This window comes from Salvia hispanica, chromosome 2 (genome assembly GCF_023119035.1).
Source record: "Salvia hispanica cultivar TCC Black 2014 chromosome 2, UniMelb_Shisp_WGS_1.0, whole genome shotgun sequence".
NCBI classification, from domain to species: Eukaryota; Viridiplantae; Streptophyta; class Magnoliopsida; order Lamiales; family Lamiaceae; genus Salvia; species Salvia hispanica.
This window is the reverse complement of record NC_062966.1, coordinates 35,961,524-35,980,282: the sequence shown is the minus strand read 5'-3', so window position 1 is coordinate 35,980,282 and position 18,759 is coordinate 35,961,524. Positions and strand designations below refer to the sequence as shown.

At 37.9% G+C, this 18,759-nt stretch overlaps 4 protein-coding genes across 6 annotated transcripts; 3 read left to right on the top strand and 1 right to left on the bottom strand.

The window, feature by feature from the left end:
* The first annotated feature begins 90 nt into the window (after nucleotides 1–90).
* Nucleotides 91–1,362, top strand: LOC125207680. The gene is made up of 2 exons (XM_048107127.1): nucleotides 91–429; nucleotides 1,172–1,362. Exons 1-2 carry the CDS (start codon nucleotides 157–159, stop codon nucleotides 1,199–1,201), a joined length of 303 nt encoding a protein of 100 aa, XP_047963084.1. The 5' UTR covers nucleotides 91–156; the 3' UTR covers nucleotides 1,202–1,362.
* Nucleotides 1,363–2,121: 759 nt separating this feature from the next.
* Nucleotides 2,122–6,434, top strand: LOC125207679 (probable amino-acid acetyltransferase NAGS1, chloroplastic). 3 transcript variants are annotated; one of them, XM_048107123.1, is made up of 10 exons: nucleotides 2,128–2,581; nucleotides 2,785–2,872; nucleotides 3,058–3,263; nucleotides 3,350–3,501; nucleotides 3,835–4,246; nucleotides 4,725–4,822; nucleotides 5,239–5,350; nucleotides 5,440–5,599; nucleotides 5,688–5,760; nucleotides 6,008–6,434. In XM_048107123.1, the coding sequence occupies exons 1-10, from the start codon at nucleotides 2,228–2,230 to the stop codon at nucleotides 6,156–6,158; spliced, it is 1,806 nt and encodes a 601-aa protein (XP_047963080.1). In that variant the 5' UTR covers nucleotides 2,128–2,227; the 3' UTR covers nucleotides 6,159–6,434. The 3 variants fall into 3 exon arrangements, with proteins under 3 accessions (XP_047963083.1, XP_047963080.1, XP_047963081.1); XM_048107124.1 differs by having other exon boundaries at nucleotides 2,563–2,700; XM_048107126.1 differs by lacking the exons at nucleotides 5,688–5,760; nucleotides 6,008–6,434 and having other exon boundaries at nucleotides 2,122–2,581; nucleotides 5,435–5,596.
* Nucleotides 6,435–6,601: 167 nt separating this feature from the next.
* On the bottom strand, nucleotides 6,602–9,777 carry LOC125203818 (NADH dehydrogenase [ubiquinone] iron-sulfur protein 4, mitochondrial). The gene is made up of 5 exons (XM_048102280.1): nucleotides 9,529–9,777; nucleotides 9,168–9,256; nucleotides 7,907–8,036; nucleotides 7,628–7,657; nucleotides 6,602–6,893 (listed from the first exon to the last, which is right to left on the bottom strand). Exons 1-5 carry the CDS (start codon nucleotides 9,682–9,684, stop codon nucleotides 6,834–6,836), a joined length of 465 nt encoding a protein of 154 aa, XP_047958237.1. The 5' UTR covers nucleotides 9,685–9,777; the 3' UTR covers nucleotides 6,602–6,833.
* A 580-nt stretch (nucleotides 9,778–10,357) lies between these two features.
* On the top strand, nucleotides 10,358–15,468 carry LOC125203615 (single myb histone 6-like). The gene is made up of 7 exons (XM_048102002.1): nucleotides 10,358–10,559; nucleotides 11,737–11,941; nucleotides 12,020–12,237; nucleotides 12,667–12,751; nucleotides 14,343–14,426; nucleotides 14,795–15,147; nucleotides 15,245–15,468. Coding segments are annotated over exons 2-7 (891 nt in total). The 5' UTR covers nucleotides 10,358–10,559; nucleotides 11,737–11,791; the 3' UTR covers nucleotides 15,246–15,468.
* The last annotated feature ends 3,291 nt before the right edge of the window (nucleotides 15,469–18,759 follow it).

Here is an 18,759-nt window from a genome sequence, read left to right as displayed (position 1 = left end):
ATGTTATGTTAGTATAGTGGGGACTCGTCACGTCATACTAATTTCATAACTTTGGCATATGAAATTAATTACGTGCCACATAAAATTTATATCATTCGAATGTAACGTCTCTCACAACACCTCCTCCTCTCCTCACCGCTTATCTCTACAATTAACATGGCAAAATCGACAACGGCGGCGTTATCTCTGCTGCTTCCGGCGCCGCGGCGCTCCAAAATCAGACCACCGCCGCCGCCCGATCGCATAGGAAAAACCAGATTTTCGCGTACGACGGCGGCGGCGGCGGTGAGGTGCTGCTGCATTGAATTTGGGGTGGCGGAGGCGATGAGGGAGGCGCAGCCGTATTTTGTGGCGCATCGGGGTAGTACTTTCGTGGTGGTGCTGGCCGCTCAAATTGTTGATGGCCCCCACTTGCCGTCTATTCTTCGGGTGCGTTTTGTCTTTCCTATCTTTTTTATTTTGCATGTGGTTAATTAATTGATTTCAACTTTTTTTTATTTATAAAATGTCCTTTATAATCCTTTATAGTCATCTGACCCCAAGAAAATAGTATTCCCGACCCTTGTTAAATGATTCGCTAGGGATGTCAATTAAGTCAGCCCGTTGGGTTTCGGATCAACCCAACTCAGATTGTGGATTAATCGGGGTGCGGGCTAATCGACTTTTGATTTTATCGAGCTAGAAAATACCAGTCCTAACCTTATAAATTTGTTGGGCTATTCGAGTCGGCCAACAGATTACAGGCTACATTGACATCCCTTTAACCATTATTCATATTCTTTTCTCAAAATACGGGCTAAATGAGTCAATTTTTTTTTCTAAACTAAATGAGTCATTTCCTTTTTTTAATATTACTATACTTTTTATTACTACTTTTTCTTCTCTAATTTATATTTACCTTACTTTATTCTTCACTTAACTAAACAAAATACTTATTTTCTTAAATTTCATACCCAAAAAAAATCTCGACGTAGGGAGTTCTACTTATCAAAATTAGTGCTATATTTTTATTGTAAAAGAAATTCACCACATTAATGTGAACATATATAATACTATTACTTTAATCACTTTTTCTATTACTTTCCTATATTTTATTAATATCGTTTATTGCAATTTTTTACGTGGGTGTTATATTTTAATGTTTCTTTTTATTGTGTTTTTGTCGTAATAGGGGACCCACAAATATTCTTCAGGAGCGTAAAAAACGTGGTATATAGATGATAAAAATACGTATCTAAATAAAATTCCTTACTCACATGTGAATGATGTAATAATATCAGTTTATTGGTTTTGTTAGTAATTCAGTACTGTAGCTTTGCAGTTCGGTAAGTAAATGATTTAATGATTGGCTGCCGTCGCGAATTACATAGTGTACAAGCTACTAATATAACTAAATTCTGGTATTGATGCTGAAGTCAATAAATTAATTAATTCATATAATAATCACATCACGTGTTAATTTCGATAGAAACCATGTTTGATAGAAAGAACTTGGATTCACGACGTTCCCGATGAACTAAATTGGATAATCATACAATTCAAGTAGAAACCATAACTCCTTATTTGTAAAGTATTCCCCACGATTAAAAACATTAATTCAGTTCGAATTTTAAAGAATTATTTGATTTTATATAGGACAATAAATATATGAAAAAAGTTAGAAGTAAATCTTATTTTTCCAATCACCAAAAAAGAAAAAAATTTTTGGTGAATTTACGGAAGGAGTAATATATAACTTTCTTATGTATATAATTTAATTTCTCTGTAAACAGTTAGTGTAAGTGTAATTACTTTATCCATTACATAAAAAATACTACTTCTTTTTTTAGGATGTCTTACTAGTTTTCAGTTTTTGGCTAAAAACAAAATATATAATTTCATCTATTTTACTATATCCCATATTTTTACTCTATTTTTATTTTTATTAGTTTATTATTTTTCATATTTTATTCTCGTTTTTATTTAATAAATACCATTTTCTTAAATTCATGCTAAAAAAGAAATAAGTCAAAGGTCAGGGAAGTGTTAGGACATATTTTATTCTAAAATAATTAGAATTACTCAAAATACCCAAATTCAGGAATTAAAATTCCAAAAAAATAAATTAAGACTTAGATAGAGCAACCGCAACACATCACCTAGAATCTGAGTTACAAAACCTCATTTGATGAAATGGGGTTTTGTTGATTCTTCACCCTAATCGCATCACCGGCGGCTCTCCAATCCAATGGCCGCTCTATCTCCGAGCAACGCCTCTCCAATTCAGAGCTATTACCATTATCGTCGTCAATCAATTTTGTTTTCCCGCTCATCTGCAAGGCCGATAACTAATTTTGGAGGGATCGAATCCTTAAGGTCTTCGTATTTTGGGGCTAAATTTGTCCGCGGAAAGAGAATCAATGTGTGTGGGGAAACAGAGGCTTCGGAGATTGACGACGATGGGAATGCTGTCAAAGACGAGCTGTTCGTGCGATTCTTTCGCGAGGCGTGGCCTTACTTTCTGGCCCACAGAGGAAGTACTTTTGTCGTAGTGATATCTTCTGACATCGTTGCTAGTCCTCATTTGGATCATATTCTAATGGCACGTTTTGTCCTTTGTTTTGTTTGTTTTTTAGTTTTAATTTCGTTATCAGCTGAGCTGCATTTCTTGTTGCGTTTCTCAACTGATGGATGAGTTTAAGATTGAAAGTTGGATTCTTTGTATGTGATCAATTTATTCAGTCAAGTCTGTTTAGCAAAATTAGTTGTTGAAATATGTGTCTGATTAATGAAATTTTCGTGTAGGATATTTCTCTGCTTCATGGACTCGGAATCAAATTTGTTCTTGTTCCAGGAAGTCACATCCAGATCGACAGGCTTCTGGCGGAAAGAGGTCTGAAATCAATTTGATATCTTGCTGTAGTTTGCTGCATGAATGACCTTTCATCTATCAAAATAAGTGCTAGTTTTATGTTTCTGCTCATTGTTTTAACTGTTAGAGCTGAATCTTGATGATGTGACGGCTTTCGTCGATTTGGTAACTTCTTAAATAAAATGATTTTTTATTTGTTTCCTCAGGATCTGAACCAAAGTATGTTGGTAGCTTCAGGGTTACTGACTCTGACTCGCTTAGTGCTGCACTTGATGCAGCAGGGAGGATTCGTATCATGATCGAGGCCAAACTTTCCCCTGGACCTTCCTTAAGTGGTATCTATCGCCATGGAGATAATGATCGTTGGTATGATGGGGTCAGTGTTGCCAGTGGCAATTTTCTGGCTGCTAAGGTAAGACTACTGTGTCTTACTGGAGGATTTTCTACTATATGCAATGTAGTATCAGTTATTTTATTCATCGCTTACTTATTCTACAGAGAAAAGGAGTAGTTGATGGAATCGATTATGGAGCTACAGGAGAAGTTAAGAAAATTGATGTTTCTCGCATTCGTGAGAGGCTCAATCAAGACTCTATAGTTCTTCTAAGCAACCTTGGTTATTCAAGTTCCGGTGAAGTGATAAATTGCAAGTATGCTTAATTGCTTTTATAGGTATTTTTGTTGCCATATGCACAGGATAAATGTATGACTTAATCAACTAATTCTTGAACTATCATTGATTGTTCTAGACTGATGATTCGATAATATGATGGAATATGCCAAAGCATAGTTGAGTTATCATAATACTATATTTTTACAAAATTTATGCTTTTACTTTGTCTTTTGATTGCATAAACTTTTTTGGAACAGCTCTTTTTATGCATGTTGATTGTGATTTAAACCGTTAATTCTGGTTTGTTAGTTATTAAAAGCCACCTTGATTTTGAAGTTCTGAACACCATTTTGTCTTCTGTATTTTGTAGCACATATGAGGTTGCAACAGCCTGTGCTCTGGCTCTTGGAGCTGAGAAACTCATCTGCATCATAGATGGGCCAATTCTAGATGAATATGGGAGGCTTATTCATTTTTTAACTCTTCAAGAAGCAGATTTGTTAATTCGTAGGCGAGCTAAGCAGAGTGAGACTGCTGCAAATTATGTAAAAGCTGTTGATCAAGATGATCTAGTCTGTGCAGCCTACAATGATGCAAGTGATACAGTACCTTCTCTGAATGGGAAGGCATTTGGTCGAGCCAAATTTCAAAATGGCGTTGGCTTTGACAATGGGGATGGACTTTGGTCTGGTGAGCAAGGTTTTGCGGTTGGAAACCAAGAAAGACTGAGTGGGTCAAATGGTTACCTTTCTGAATTAGCTGCTGCAGCTTTTGTCTGCAGAGTAAGTTTCCACTGTTGGGTCATCAAACTCCTAATCAGCAAACAATTAAGAATTTTGCTAACGGAGTGTTTCCTTGTTATTGCCGTTCTTAAGTGTTACCAATTTTTGTTTCCAAAAGCTGTTTGTTGCTGAAATCCTCCTGTTTTATTCTGATATGTTACATGAAGGTTACAAACTTGAAATACCGCTGCATCCTTCTCCGCTTACAGGATGCATTGATTTTCACTTTACCATTTTCAGACATAGATTTTTGGTTAAATTATTTTTTCACCTTACCATTTTCTGCTTACAGGATGCATTGATTTTCACCTATACATCATTCATTTTGGGGTTCTAAGATCATTTTCATCTGAATAATAGATATTGATGTAATATTAGTATCATGGTGTCCTTCCCTTTCTTGAAATAAAGCCCCCAAAAGCACCATGTTTCAGCCAAAAAGCTTTCTCATTACATATGTGATGTTGTTTGTCATCAGGGTGGTGTCCAGAGGGTCCATTTATTGGATGGTACAATTGGTGGAGTGTTATTGAAAGAATTGTTTCAGAGAGACGGAGTGGGTACTATGGTAGCTAGGTATGTCCCTCTTTAACAAAATACTTTCTCAAACTATTTTCAAGAATATTAGTATTTCTCTTGAATGTCAGTTTTATCTCAGCTTAGCATTTAAAAATGCCTGGAATATACTATGTTGTCAACTCCTTGTGCCTTTTTATTCAGCTCCAAAACTGCAAACAACTTAGGAAGTAAAGCCCTGCCTGTTGAAAATATTTTTTTCTTCTTTTTCTGGTTAATACCAATATTTATGATTTAGCCTCCTTGTTTACCATGGAGTTTCTTTCCCTCCTTACAAAGTTGCGATCATTTTTTCTTACCTGTGCATGCGTAGTGTTATCCGAGTCCTCTGTCTTCAGCTTGGTAACTCCGATGGGCAGAAATTATATTTGAGCAGATTATTTGGTTATTTGATTATTTCTTCCAATTCCTTCCAGTGATCTTTATGAAGGCATGCGGATGGCTACTGTCGCAGATCTCCATGGAATTAAACAACTTTTGCTGCCTTTAGAGGAATCAGGCACTTTGATAAAGAGGACTGAAGAAGAGGTTTGTACATGTGATCTAGCATATTATTTCACATTGCAGGTATTTCACACATTATGTTTGTGAGTTTGATCATCATTCCCACAGTGCAGCTACTTAGAGCACTGGATTCATTCATAGTTGTAGAAAGAGAAGGTCAAATAATTGCTTGTGGAGCTCTCTTCCCCTTCTTTGAAGAGAAACGTGGAGAGGTAGCCGCTATTGCTGTTTCTCCCGAATGCCGTGGGCAAGGACTGGGAGACAAATTACTTGGTATGGTATCTATGAGTCTCTTCTATTGTATTTTTCATGTACAGTTAAACCTCTCATTTATGATAATTCATTTCTTGAACGTGATTAGATTACATTGAGAAGAAGGCATCGTCACTTGGACTCAGAATGCTTTTTCTACTGACAACTCGCACAGCAGATTGGTATGCACTTCTTCTAGCATTATAATATTTGCTAGGTGGCAAGAAAACTTAAGTTATTCAGTTTTCTGTGTATTTCTAATTTATATTATTATACCTTCTTTAATTTTATTTCTCAGACTTGGATTTGTAAATCTGAATCCAATATTCAGCCACTTGCACTATGAAATACTGCCCATGTCATCTTTGGCATTTGGTTTTGGATCAAAGTTGTTGAGTAGTCTGGTAATGTTTGTTGCTGATTTGACAGGTTTGTAAGGCGTGGCTTTTGCGAATGCTCAATTGAGTGCATACCAGAGGAGAGGAGGAGAAGGATCAACGAGCTGCGCAGATCCAAGTATTACATGAAGAAACTTATACCTGATAGAAGTGGTATCCGTCTCAATGGCGCCTTTGCATGACAAAAAGCAATATCACCAGCAGTAGTTGCATTCCATATCATATGTTATGTACATCCAGAGATGCCAATTGGGTCAACTTCTTGTATAATTATAGTCCAATAATATAATCGAGCTGGATGGATTTTACCTATTGCATATATTATTATGCATGTAAAGGATTAAGATCCCCTACTTTGCCCTAAACACAGAAAAAATATAAATATACAAGTGGTGTATTTTCTCCCACATCCCTTTCCAACTGTTACTAATTTACCAATTTAATTGGCTTTTGTTTCATTTTTATTTCAATGTCATTATTTTAATTGAGTGTACGATTATTATAGATTTGAATTTAATTGGATTTTTTTGAGCATTTGCTTAGAAACCTGAATTTCGAATCTTATAGGTTTGACAGTGAAAATGTATTGGTTATTGTTAAGTTAGGAAATGAAAACAAGCCTATATAAGCAAAAACAACATTGTTTTCTTCAATCATTCTGTAATACATAGGTATCTTTTTGTCTTACAACAAATGAAACAAGTGCAAAGTGGACTGAACTGAACCTCTGCGCAAACAAAGCAAGCATGAAGGAATCCAATGTTGTAGTATGATTTATTCATTCGAAGGATTACACGAAGTACTGATCCTTGGTCATTCTAAGCTAAACCCCCGAGCAAAGGATAAAATTTGAAAAATTAGCTTGCCTCAGACGCAGGAGGGCCCTTCCATTTGAAGTTGTCTGCGTATGCCTTCACCTGCAAACCAAGTAGGAAGAATACCATAAGTCCTAAAAGACATCAAATGGAGTAATATCATTTTGTATTCTTCTTTGCAGGAATTTTAGTGGGGGCGGGAGGAGAATGTACACATATCTTCTAGAACAAAAGAAATAATTACTAACAACAGAAAGTAATGGGCTCACAATCACCACACACCACAGTTTGTGTATAGTGTAACTATCAAATTGTTAACTAGAAGGCCAGGTCACAGCACTTCGTTTTTTCTTTTCTATTTTAAATAATGTAACAAACCACTGCTACGAAAGCAATTTAGTTATCCAAAGGACGTTTAAGAAATCCTGCCAAAAATCACTTGGAAAGGAGCACTATCTACCAAATAATCTTTCATCCAAAACATAAGACGTTCATTTTAATATCTATACCAAATAACCTTTCAAATTAATGGTGTACAGTGTGCTGTTCTACATGAAATCATGCATTTTGGTTTCAGAGCACTATTTTGCTAAAAAACCAGCTAGTACTCATACGGATGAGGATGGTAGCTATCAAAAACATTTTTAATGTGAGCATATATAAGTCACACTATAACCAAACATAAAATTCACCATAGGTGCAACGAAATAGAACATATAAAATTAAGGCATTTTAAGTACAAGTTAAACCACAATCAGAGTAAGATTTCAAATTTCTTAACAGATTGTTGCTAAATCACTTTGAGCTGCTAAATTGTAAAACTAAGGATATCTAACCTTCAATAATGGGGTGTGGTGCTTCTTCACCTGTGAATAAGAAGCAATATGAAAACATAAGGGGACTTGATTTCATAGTTGAAAATATAAGACTAGAACTTTCAAATGTTAGAACCAGTGAAACAAATCTACATGAAAACTATTCAATAGCACTACGATTCACTCCTGACACAGTGCCATGTCTAATATTTACATTTGCAAAAAGAGCCTAAATGAAAGTGCACAATTTTAAACTTAGTAATTTTGTTCACTTGGGATCTCAGACCAAGGAGACCATACCGTGTACTCCCAACCATGTCTCTCAGCAAATGATACTGCAGCTTCTTGACTGTCAAAGCTTAGTGCAGAATCTCCGACATTGGCATATGGGTCTCCAGTGGATGTCCAACCCATAAGTGGATTCTCCCATCTGAAAATCAGCAACAACAAATGCATATTGGCAACCATAATGATACAAAAATCAGTGAATAATTTATCATAAAACAGAATTGACCAGTAAAAATCTTAGGAGAAGAATATATCCCTCCTTACCGCACACAGTGTCAAAAACACATCACCAGTTATAAATAGACTGGTTTAAACAAGTAGTATCTATTAGTTGATGAGTACAAAGCAAATGGAACATCTACTTTATGAAAAATGACATGTAAGGCACCCAATAAACCTCCATCCTTCAGAGGGGGGCCTTTTCTCCACTCAAAATACACCAAAAACTTGTAATAAAACCCATGCCACACCCTCATTAGGCCTATTTTTAAAGGATGAAGGAAATATATAAAAAAATAGTGTAACCAATATTTGTCTAGAAACTTGTGCTAAAAGATTATCAAAACATTATGACTATTGATAACATCTTTAATTGTTAGAAAATCAAGAAATCCATTCTTTAATTCGTAGCATGTCAGTCCCTAGAACCATCATTTTTATGAAATCCTTTCTCATCTTCATTTCATTCATAATTTAATCTCATTCCTGTATAGTGTATACATTTATCTTCTCATTAGTGGCCACAACTTTACATTATCATTGTCGGTAAATGTTTCAAGTACAAAGTTGCAAGAAAGTGTTAAGGCAAGTATTTGGGCAGAATAATATTTACATCAGCCTACATGGATATAATAGTTAAACCCATATGAATCAACTTCTCCCCTTCTAGTACTAAAAAAGCACTGATTCCGCAAAGGCAATCAAATTGATAATGTAGGAATCAAAGAAGGGACTTGATGGAGTCAAATGAAAACTTGCTAACTCCAGTGCTCGTAACACCATTTATTCAAAATTTCAAATACAGGAAATCATCGTCAGCTCAAAGTCTAGCATCAACCACGTTCCTAGAAAGATAATGGAAACTACAACCTGGATCCAGCTCAAATTTGACAAAGTGAACACTTTGTCCAATAAAGATCAGACATTAAGACATGAAGCCCAGTTTATATTTGTGCCCAATGTTGAGAAATGTAAACAGTGGGTGACCAATTCGTCAAACATAAAGGCTGATTCGACCAAAGAAAAACTTGCAATCAAGAGAAGAAAGACATACTTTTGCGTGGACAAGAAATTGATTTTCCATCTACCGACCTTCCCAGCTCCTTGCTGAGTAGCAGTTCGGGCAGGTGAGAATATCATAACCTATGCGATACCATAACAAATCCAGAGAAAAATATCATGCATCTTTCAAATAAATTAACTATTAACTTTTAGACTCAATCCAAAAAAAATTAAATGCATAAAATTCGAGGGATTTGGGGAAATGGATGTCCTAAACAAAGTTCATTATGCATAAAAACAAAGGCATAGCCACAAATACTAAAGAATTCATTAATCAAGAAGAAAATACGAAGAGATGAAATTCATCTTCTGTTTAAAAAATTTCAAAACAAATCGCTAAAATGGAAGTATACCTTTCGGCGGAGGTGCTCTTGGGGGATGCCCGAAACCGTGCCGATCTCGCCGGGTTTTGTTTCGACCAATGCGCTTTCCGTGGAGAATGCTCTTGGAAACGCCGATCGAGAAATCACGGCGGAATTGCTCGCCAGCCGCCGCAGAGAGCTCGCCATTTCGCGATTGCTAGAATCAGTGCACAGAGATGGATTCCTGGGGTTCTTGTTTGAAGAATTGGGGCTGCAAATTTTTGGGGCACTGAAAATATATCAATTCCAACGGAGGGGCAAAATGAGAAGTTTCAATTTTTTTCGTTTTTCTAATGAAATTAGGAGAGTTTTTTTAATTACAATATGATTTTAGATGAATATAAAATTATTAGTATATCTATCCAGAGATTTTTTTCAAATAAAACATTGCTTCACTTTCTAAACTAAGATTTTATTGGCTTTATTAAAATTATGCTCTATTAAATTGTGCTAAACGTCTATTGAAACATGTCCGTATCCAACAGTTGTGTGTACGATGTAAGTATGCAACTCGTGCCAATTATTATTATTTGCATAATTACGTCAGTTGTATCAACATTACATAACGTCAATAGTTTTATCGAGTCAACATATGGAATATCAATTACGCGATATTCACGTCTCCTGTTATTTATGCACATATATATTAAAAAAATTTCAAAGTAGAAACACTTAACTTATGTCTACCTACATCAATTATCATTGTTATGTTAATGACTTGCATATAAATTTGCAATAATTTATTCTAATAATATTTGAAATAAATAATTAATATAAATAATCTGTTATTGGAAAACGAAATGATTTGGTAATTGGTAGCACAAGGTACGCTGAAGATTCTTCGAGAAGAAACTCTGCGGCGATTAACCACAAACTGAAATCTCAACCGGGAAATTCCCCCCTAATTCTTCGTATTTCAGACTTCCTTCCGATTAAGGCTTCGATACTTCTCAATATACTGAATTTCAATTGCATAAATCAGTCTTTTCATTGAGTATAGGAATCACTCGCCTCTGCTCCGGGTATGCCTGCTGTATTCAGTTCAAGGCCTTTTCCTTTTTCCCCTTTTCACACACGAAATTGCGTCTCCCCTTTTCACAAGACGACTCATTTTTCACATGGGATTTTGATTATGTAAAAAAAAAATTGACTGTAGTGATGAAATTGCGTAGATTGAATATGATAGGGGCCTGAATAAACATCTTGATTCTTGAATAAATGTTTAGTTAGCCTCCAAAGGTTTTCTTTCATGTTGCAGTTGATTTTGATGATTGGCATGGAAAAGAAGCTGCTCTGTTCACTATCATGCCCTAATGTCTGTATGAGTGTGGAATTTGTGTGATAAAATTGAACCCTTTAATGCCTTTTACGTTGAATTTTTGTGTGATAACATTGGACCCTTTAATGCCTTTTACGTTGAATTTCGGCTTTCGTAATAGTGGGACGGACTAAGAATCAGTTTGTGAATATTATAACTTGACATTCAAGGTTATGTGTGTGTGAATCAGTCAAGTGGTAGAATGCTATAATAAGTGAGGTGAAAGGTCTTAGGTTCGAGTCCACCATGGCGCGTCCTTTGATTTTATATTCATTTGCCCATAAAAAAAGACATTCAAGGTTGTGTGTTTTTTGTTAACGGCTCATACTGGCATGAATTTGAGTATATGGGTTGGTGGGGATAGCTTTTCTGGTGCAATTCCTCTCATTGTTGGAGTTTGTTTATGAGTTTTTGTAACTTATGATCAATTGCAAATGCCGCATTCTCTATTCTTGATCAGTTGTACTAAAGCATGCGTAGAATCCAATAATTGTAGCTTATACTGGATTCGTTAATTGCAGTAGTTTGAGTGACGGTTTTACCATAGTACTCCTATGATTCTTGCATATCCAAATGTGATATGCAAAGTATAACAGGTGAAAGGTTGTTGCTTTGGGATATTATCTACCTACTTAGGATGATATGCCTTAATCTTTTGATTGATTATATTATTCCTCTTATTGGGGTGATTCAGGAGTCATTAAATGCTGAGATAATCATGTTTAAAATTTAAAGAAGTTTCCTTATATGAAACATCGTACTTGATAGTATTTGATAAAGATTAATATTCTCTTTATATCGATTTTGAGCCACTTCATTCTTATTTTTTAGGTCTCAATTGGATTTCTCCTCTAATTGTTCGACGACTCTGCATTTGGCAGGTTTTAAAAACTAGCATTACTCACTAGGTCATTGTGTGAAAGATTTGGAGTTTCGATGGGTGCTCCTAAGCAGAAGTGGACACCAGAAGAAGAAGCTGCTCTTAAGGCTGGCATTCAAAAATATGGAATAGGAAAATGGAGTACTATACTCAAAGATCCAGAGTTCAGCACAGACTTACGGTCACGTTCTAATGTGGACCTTAAGGTAGTAATTACTAGATTTTTATCTTATCCTCTGCATTTGCAGAAATTAATATCTTTCAGAGAACTTCTTCTGGTTTAGGATAAATGGAGAAATTTAAAGTTCATGGCAAATGGTGTTGGATCCCGCAATAGGGCTAGAGTTTCAGTTAAAAGCAGTCAGCTTATCATCAAGCAAGACGAAGACACTGCGACTACTAGCATGGTGGTTGATAAGGATATGGAAGTTATTGGTGTAACTTCCATTGCTGCATCCAATGAATTATCCCAGGATGTAATATTCAAGAAAAACATACCAAGGTTGGAATATGTGATCTGATCAAGTGGTTATTTTAAATTTGTACATTAATATCCAACTTCTTCATCGCCCACCTTTCTTTCTAAATATTTTGCTTTTAAGTTTTCAGAATTCGGCCAATCAATTAAGAAAGGTAGTACATTTGTTGAATCAAATTTTAAAGGCTCTGTAACTCTGTTGATTTTTCCATGCCATAGTTCTTGCCAGTGCCGTGGTTATCTCATGTAGCAACTGCTGTCATTATACGGGAAAACAAATTCTTTCATTTGTTTATTTTCAGATATCCGAACTAGGTGCAAAGATTGATTTGGAATTTACCATCGGTTTTTCTATGTATAAGCATGTTTGGAATTTTCAGATATTTCGACAATGAATAATTCTAGATGCTCTTTAATACTAAAGTCATTTGAGGCTTCTGGCTGTGAATGCAGGATGGGTGATGTTATTCTGGAGGCCATAACAAAGTTAAAGGAACCTCGAGGATCTAGTCGGGCTGCAATTATGCAATACGTAGAGGTACTTGTTTTCTGTCTTTTGATATACGTTGTTTAGACTTTTGAAAAAAAATTGGCTAAAAATGAAGTCTGTTGAAGATTGAGAAAATGCTGGTGTTCAATAATGTCTTGTGATTACTAAAGTTTTGAAGGTACATAATTTTCTTTGTGTAAACTTACATATAACCTGTCCTACAAAATAATTGGATTATCGTCACTCTTTCTGTCTATAATTCTTAAGTGAGAACAGCCACTATATGATTCAGTTGAAGCTTAACTTCATGAATAGTTAGTCTTACCATTAATGGTCCATTTGGTACACGGAATTGGAATTGAATTGGAATTGGAATTGGAATTCAATGGAATTGAATTGGAAGGAATTGAATTCTTTGTTTGGCAAAATGAAATCATTGATATGGAATTGAATTTGAAAAATTGAATGTGTGCAGTGTGTGTGTGTGTGTGTGTGTGTGAATATGTGCAGTCAGTGTGTGTGCAGTGTGTGTGTGTGAATGTGTGCAGTGTGTGTGTGTGTGAATGTGTGCAGTGTGTGAATGCGTGCAGTGTGTGTGAATGTGTGTAAGAATGGGTGCAGTGTTTGTGAATGTGTGTGTGCAATGTGTGTGTAAGAATGTGTGTGTGCAGTGTGTGTGCAATGTTTGTGAATGTGTGTGTGCAGTGTGTGTGTAAGAATGTGTGTGTGCAGTGTTTGTGAATGTGTGTGTGCAGTGTGTGTGTAAAAATATGTGCAGTATGTGTGTGTGTGTGTGAATGTGTGCAGTGTGTGTGTGAATGTGTGTGTAAGTGTGTGCAGTCTGTGTGTGTGAACGTGTGCAGTGTGTGTGTGAATGTGTGTGTAAGTGTGTGCAGTCTGTGTGTGTGTGAACGTGTGCAGTGTGTGTGTGAATGTGTGTAAGTGTGTGCAATCTGTGTGTGTGCAGTGTGTGTAAGAATGTGTGTGTAAGAATGTGTGTGTGCAATGTTTGTGAATGTGTGTGTGTAAGAATGTGTGTGTGTAAAAATATGTGCAGTATGTGTGTGTGTGTGTGAATGTGTGCAGTGTGTGTGTGAATGTGTGTGTAAGTGTGTGCAGTCTGTGTGTGAATGTGTGTAAGTGTGTGCAATCTGTGTGTGTGTGTGAATGTGTGTGTGCAGTGTGTGTGTGTGTGTGAATGTGTGCAGCGTGCGTGTAAGAATGTGTGAATGGTTGGTGCAGTGTGTGTAAGAATGTGTGAAGTGTGTGTGTGAGAATGTGTGCACTTTGTGTGAATATGTGCAGTGTGTGTGTAAGAATGGGTGCAATGTGTGTGTGATTTAATAAATATTTGGAATTTCACTACTTTTGATATGGAATTCAAATTGTGGAACTGGAGGTTTTGGAATTGAATTTGGAATTCAATTCCAAATCCAAGAATTTTTATGATACCAAAGGGCAAAGACTGGTTGTTCCAAATTCAAGAATTTTACGATACCAAACATTGGATTTGGAATTGAAGGCTCCAATTCCAACTTCACGCCTCCAATTCCATGTACCTAACGGAGCCTAAGAGTTTTCTTATATCCGCTATGAGAATGAGTTTCTGAATGTGAAATCATATATGGTATATGTGTAGGAAAATTACTCGGTCCCTGCAGATCATGAGAGGACTTTGGCTGCACATTTGAAGATTTTGACAGAAAATGGACAATTGATTAAGGTAGCCTTTTGAAATAAATTAGTTTCCTTTTTTTTCTGGAGGAATCTCAAGTCTATATGTCTTACAGCTGTAAGTTGCAGATTATTAGGTAGTAGCAAGTACCGATTTGGTGGCTAATAATAGCCTTCATCAAATATATTACTACTATTAGTTGTTACTACATTTGAAGATTGTGATTGGTGCTTTGATTGTATCAAGAGTGAAACACATTTCCGAGCTTTTGCCGTCATATCAAACTTTTCACCTTTGGTTTTCTAGTCATATATACAATATGAAATCAAATTACCTCTACATAGATGGAAGTGAAAAATGAAGAGGTCGAGTAGTTATGATCTTCAACTCGATAAGTTGTAGTGTCTGATTGACAGGTGAAGAATCAATACAGAATTGCACCAAAGCTTGTCTCTTTTTGTGCTTCGGAAGAACCAAAGTTGTTACTTGAAAATGGAGCTACGAAGAATACCTTTCAAGCAGAGAGAAGCAGCGACGTTGTACTTCTTAGTAAAGCTGAGATTGATGCCGAGCTAGAGGAGATGAGGAGCATGTGCACTAAGGAGGCTGCTGAAGCTGCTGCAAGAGCAGTTGCGAAGGCTGAAGCTTTGATGGCAGAAGCTGAGGTGGCAACTAGGGAAGCCGAGGAAGCCGAGGCTGAAGCAGAAGCCGCACAGTGTTTTGCTGATACCCTTGCGAAAGAATTGAGTTATCAAGCCATCCGTGTCTGGTAAAGTTGAAAACTAACTATTTCTGCTTGCTTCAACGATTGTCCAAGATTTCAACTTGTGTGTCTGAGAGTGCCTGGTTTGATGCTTTCTGTGCAGATCATCTGATTACCTGTCAAGAACCTCATCTTTTTGCAAGCATATATGTCCATATATTGTATAGATAAGATGCAGATTTTGAATCTATGAATTTTGTCCCCATAATTGTAGTGACTCGAACCTCCACCTATTGGTTGGAGGAACAACATACAACCTAAGATGCACTTCACCGTCCTCAACATCTATAAATTATGTCCCCATGGTTGTGGTGACTCGAATCCCTACCTATTGATTGATGGGAAATGTCTTACCAACTATGTTGGTTTTCATCGTCTTCAAGGAAGTATTTTCTTGTGACCCTCCATGAGAATTGAGTTTCATTAGTATTTTGCAAGCATATATGTCCATATATTGGCAGGGTGTTGAACCTATGCATTTTGTCATTTCCTAAAAAATCATTTTTCTCTCATATCCAAGCATCCATCCCTATGTTTATCCAATTGCTTTGCTTCAATTTTTCTTTCCTTGTTTCTAAAAGTTGTGAACCATGGATATCAAATTAAATATCACAACGTAATCTTTCATTGGGTTTTTATTATATGAAAAATGAAATTGAAATAAGTACAACTTAGAAGTGCCAACCAAGTTTTTTTTTTAAATCTCTTCTCTTAGGACATCCGCAATGGGGCGGACGATGGGTTAACCATCGTCCGCGCCCGATGCTCATCGTTCGTCGCATCGCCTGATGCCACAGTGACGGACGATGCTCTCGCGTTTTTTTTTTTTTTCCAAATTTTTTTCATATTTAAACACTACAATTCTCTACCATTTCACACACTCCAATTTCACATCTCTTCAATTATTCTCTCTCATCGTCTCAAAAATGAATCCCGACGACTACGATTTGAGTACATCGGATGGCTGCAGACGAGTCTTGACTCGAGCCTTGTTTGATGCCGTTAATGAAGCCGCGGCGTGGAATGCTTGGCAAAAATACAGCGGGAGCAGGCAACGGCGGAGGACGCGGCGGCGGTGGCGCGGGTCCTCGCCCGATACTACGTCGGACGTATGTCCCCCGCGAGCACGACGTAGCGCACGAACGTCTGTTCGCAGATTATTTTGCCGAGAATCCAAGGTGGGGCCCGAATATTTTTCACCGACGTTTTAGAATGAGCCGAGATCTTTTTCTCCGCACTATGCACACGTTAGAGGGACGTGATGAGTACTTCCAGTATCGGGAAGAATGGATCGGCAGACCCGGACTTACGCCGTTGCAGAAATGCACGGTTGCGATCCGCCAGTTGGCCTACGGCACAACAGCGGATATGTTCGACGAGTACCTTCACATCGGGTAGACAACTGGCCGCGAATGTCTCAAGAATTTTTGTAAGTTAGTTGTGGAGACTTTTGGCGACACATATTTGCGACGTCCGACTGCTGATGATTGCCAGAGTCTGATGCGGATGCGCGAGACGGTGCACGGCTTCCCTGGGATGCTAGGGAGCATCGACTGTATGCACTGACAGTTGAAGAACTGCCCGACGGGGTGGAGAGGCCAATTTACCAGTAGCTACAAGGGCAGCCACCCTATGATGATCCTGGAAGCCATCGCTGACCACCGCCTCTGGATCGGGCATGCCTACTTCGGTGTAGCCGGGTTGAACAACGACATCAACGTCCTAAACTCGTCTACCCTATTCGTCGATCAGTGCACAGGTCGCGGCCGAGCCATCGAGTTCACTGCCAACGACCATAGACATCATATGGGGTACTACTTGGCCGATGACATATACCCAAGGTGTCCTGTTTTTTTGAAGACGATCAGCTGCCCAATTGGTGAGAGGAGAGTCTTGTTTGCGGCGAAGTAGGAGTCCGCGCGGAAGGATGTAGAGCGGACTTTTGGGGTGCTCCAATCGCTGTGGGCAATCGTGAAAGGTCCGGCGCGTTTCTGGTACAAGGAAGTCATCGCCGACGTCATGTATGCGTGCATCATCATGCATAACATGATAGTCGAACAAGAACGTGGACATGCCACCGATTGGGTGGATGATGAAGCCTGATCCAGCTCCAGCACGGCGTCCTCGCCTGTCACTCGAGGATTACCGATGGGCTTCGGTGAGGTTCTACAGCGACAGGCCTCAATGCGCAACCAAGAAGACCATACTCAGCTCAAGACCGACATGATTGAAGAAGGTTGGAACCGCAACCGCCGCCGATGAGAATTTGTAGTTTTTTTATTTCGTATTGTAATGTTTTAATTTTAATGAAATGAAGTTTTTTTTTTCAAATTTTGAAGTATTTAAATATTCAAATAATAGATAAAATGCTTAGGGCGTCGCTTAGGGCGGGCTATAGTCCACCCCACTGCAGATGGATGGGAGGAGGATAAAAATGCCGACGTGACGGTGCATAGGGCGTCGCTTAAGGCATCCCACTGTGGATGCCCTTAGAGCATGTTCACTTTTTGTTAATTGATTTGAAAAGAAATAAAACTGAATAGAAATAAATGTTGTAGGTCCCACCAATTCTTAAATAAATATGAGCATTCAGTGACTCTCATTTGACGTTTTCTTCTACAAATTATTTCTCTATAATTGTGTGTGGAGACTAAAATACCCTTCCTCTTCCATCCTTCTTCCTTCTTTCCTTCCACCTTCCTCGTCCTCCTTCGAAGTGGAGCGGTGAAAATCGCTTCGACATCCGCGATATCACCTAGCAAGACGTCGTACCCGACGCCTCCCTCTCTTCACCGTTCGCTCGACACCGTCCTAACCTCGCCGCCTAGTCCCTCGTCTTCGTTACCTTCATATCTGGTTTTCGGGTGCTTCTAATATCGTGGGGTGTCGACTGCCGGCAACAAACAAACGGATCTGAGTTTACCTACCAAAATTCCGACAATTAGTTCCATACCTCGTATCGGTGACGTCCAACTGGCTTCTTCGGGATTGCGGTATATCACCGACTGTGTCAGTTCGAAGTGGTTGCGGAATGGGTAGAAGAGAGAGTGAGAACACAAGGATCGAAAATTTCAAACTGGACTCTTTTTTCAGCAACGGGGAATTCAAAATTTTCGAGGTTACCGTGGTAATTTTGTCGCCATATCTGAATCACTGTAGCGGACTAGTTTTCTAATATCACGACCCCACCGTGAATTATTTCAGACAAAAAGCTGGAGTAATAGTGCCGGCCAGGGGTGTAATCGCGGGCCTTCCTTTTTAAGTTAGTTAACATCGAACCATTATATATTCACCGATTTGACCCTACTTGAGGCCAATTAATGATCAGCGAACCACTCCTTATTCTCTGTATATCTTTTATGTTCTTCTATGTTTCTTTTTTTTTCTTTGTTTTGGTTTTGTTTAGTTTACTTTTTTTGAATTATTTTACATTTTTATCGTCATCAACTCCAGCTAAATCTGGAAATGGCCTGCAGAGCTTGGCAGTTCCATTCAATACCACTAGTGCCAGTCATTTGTTGGCGTCAAACGAATTCGGCCTAGTGTCACCAAACTCGCGAACTAAGGATGGATTCTCTATATGAAAGAATATATGGTTGGCCAGTGTACATGCTACCA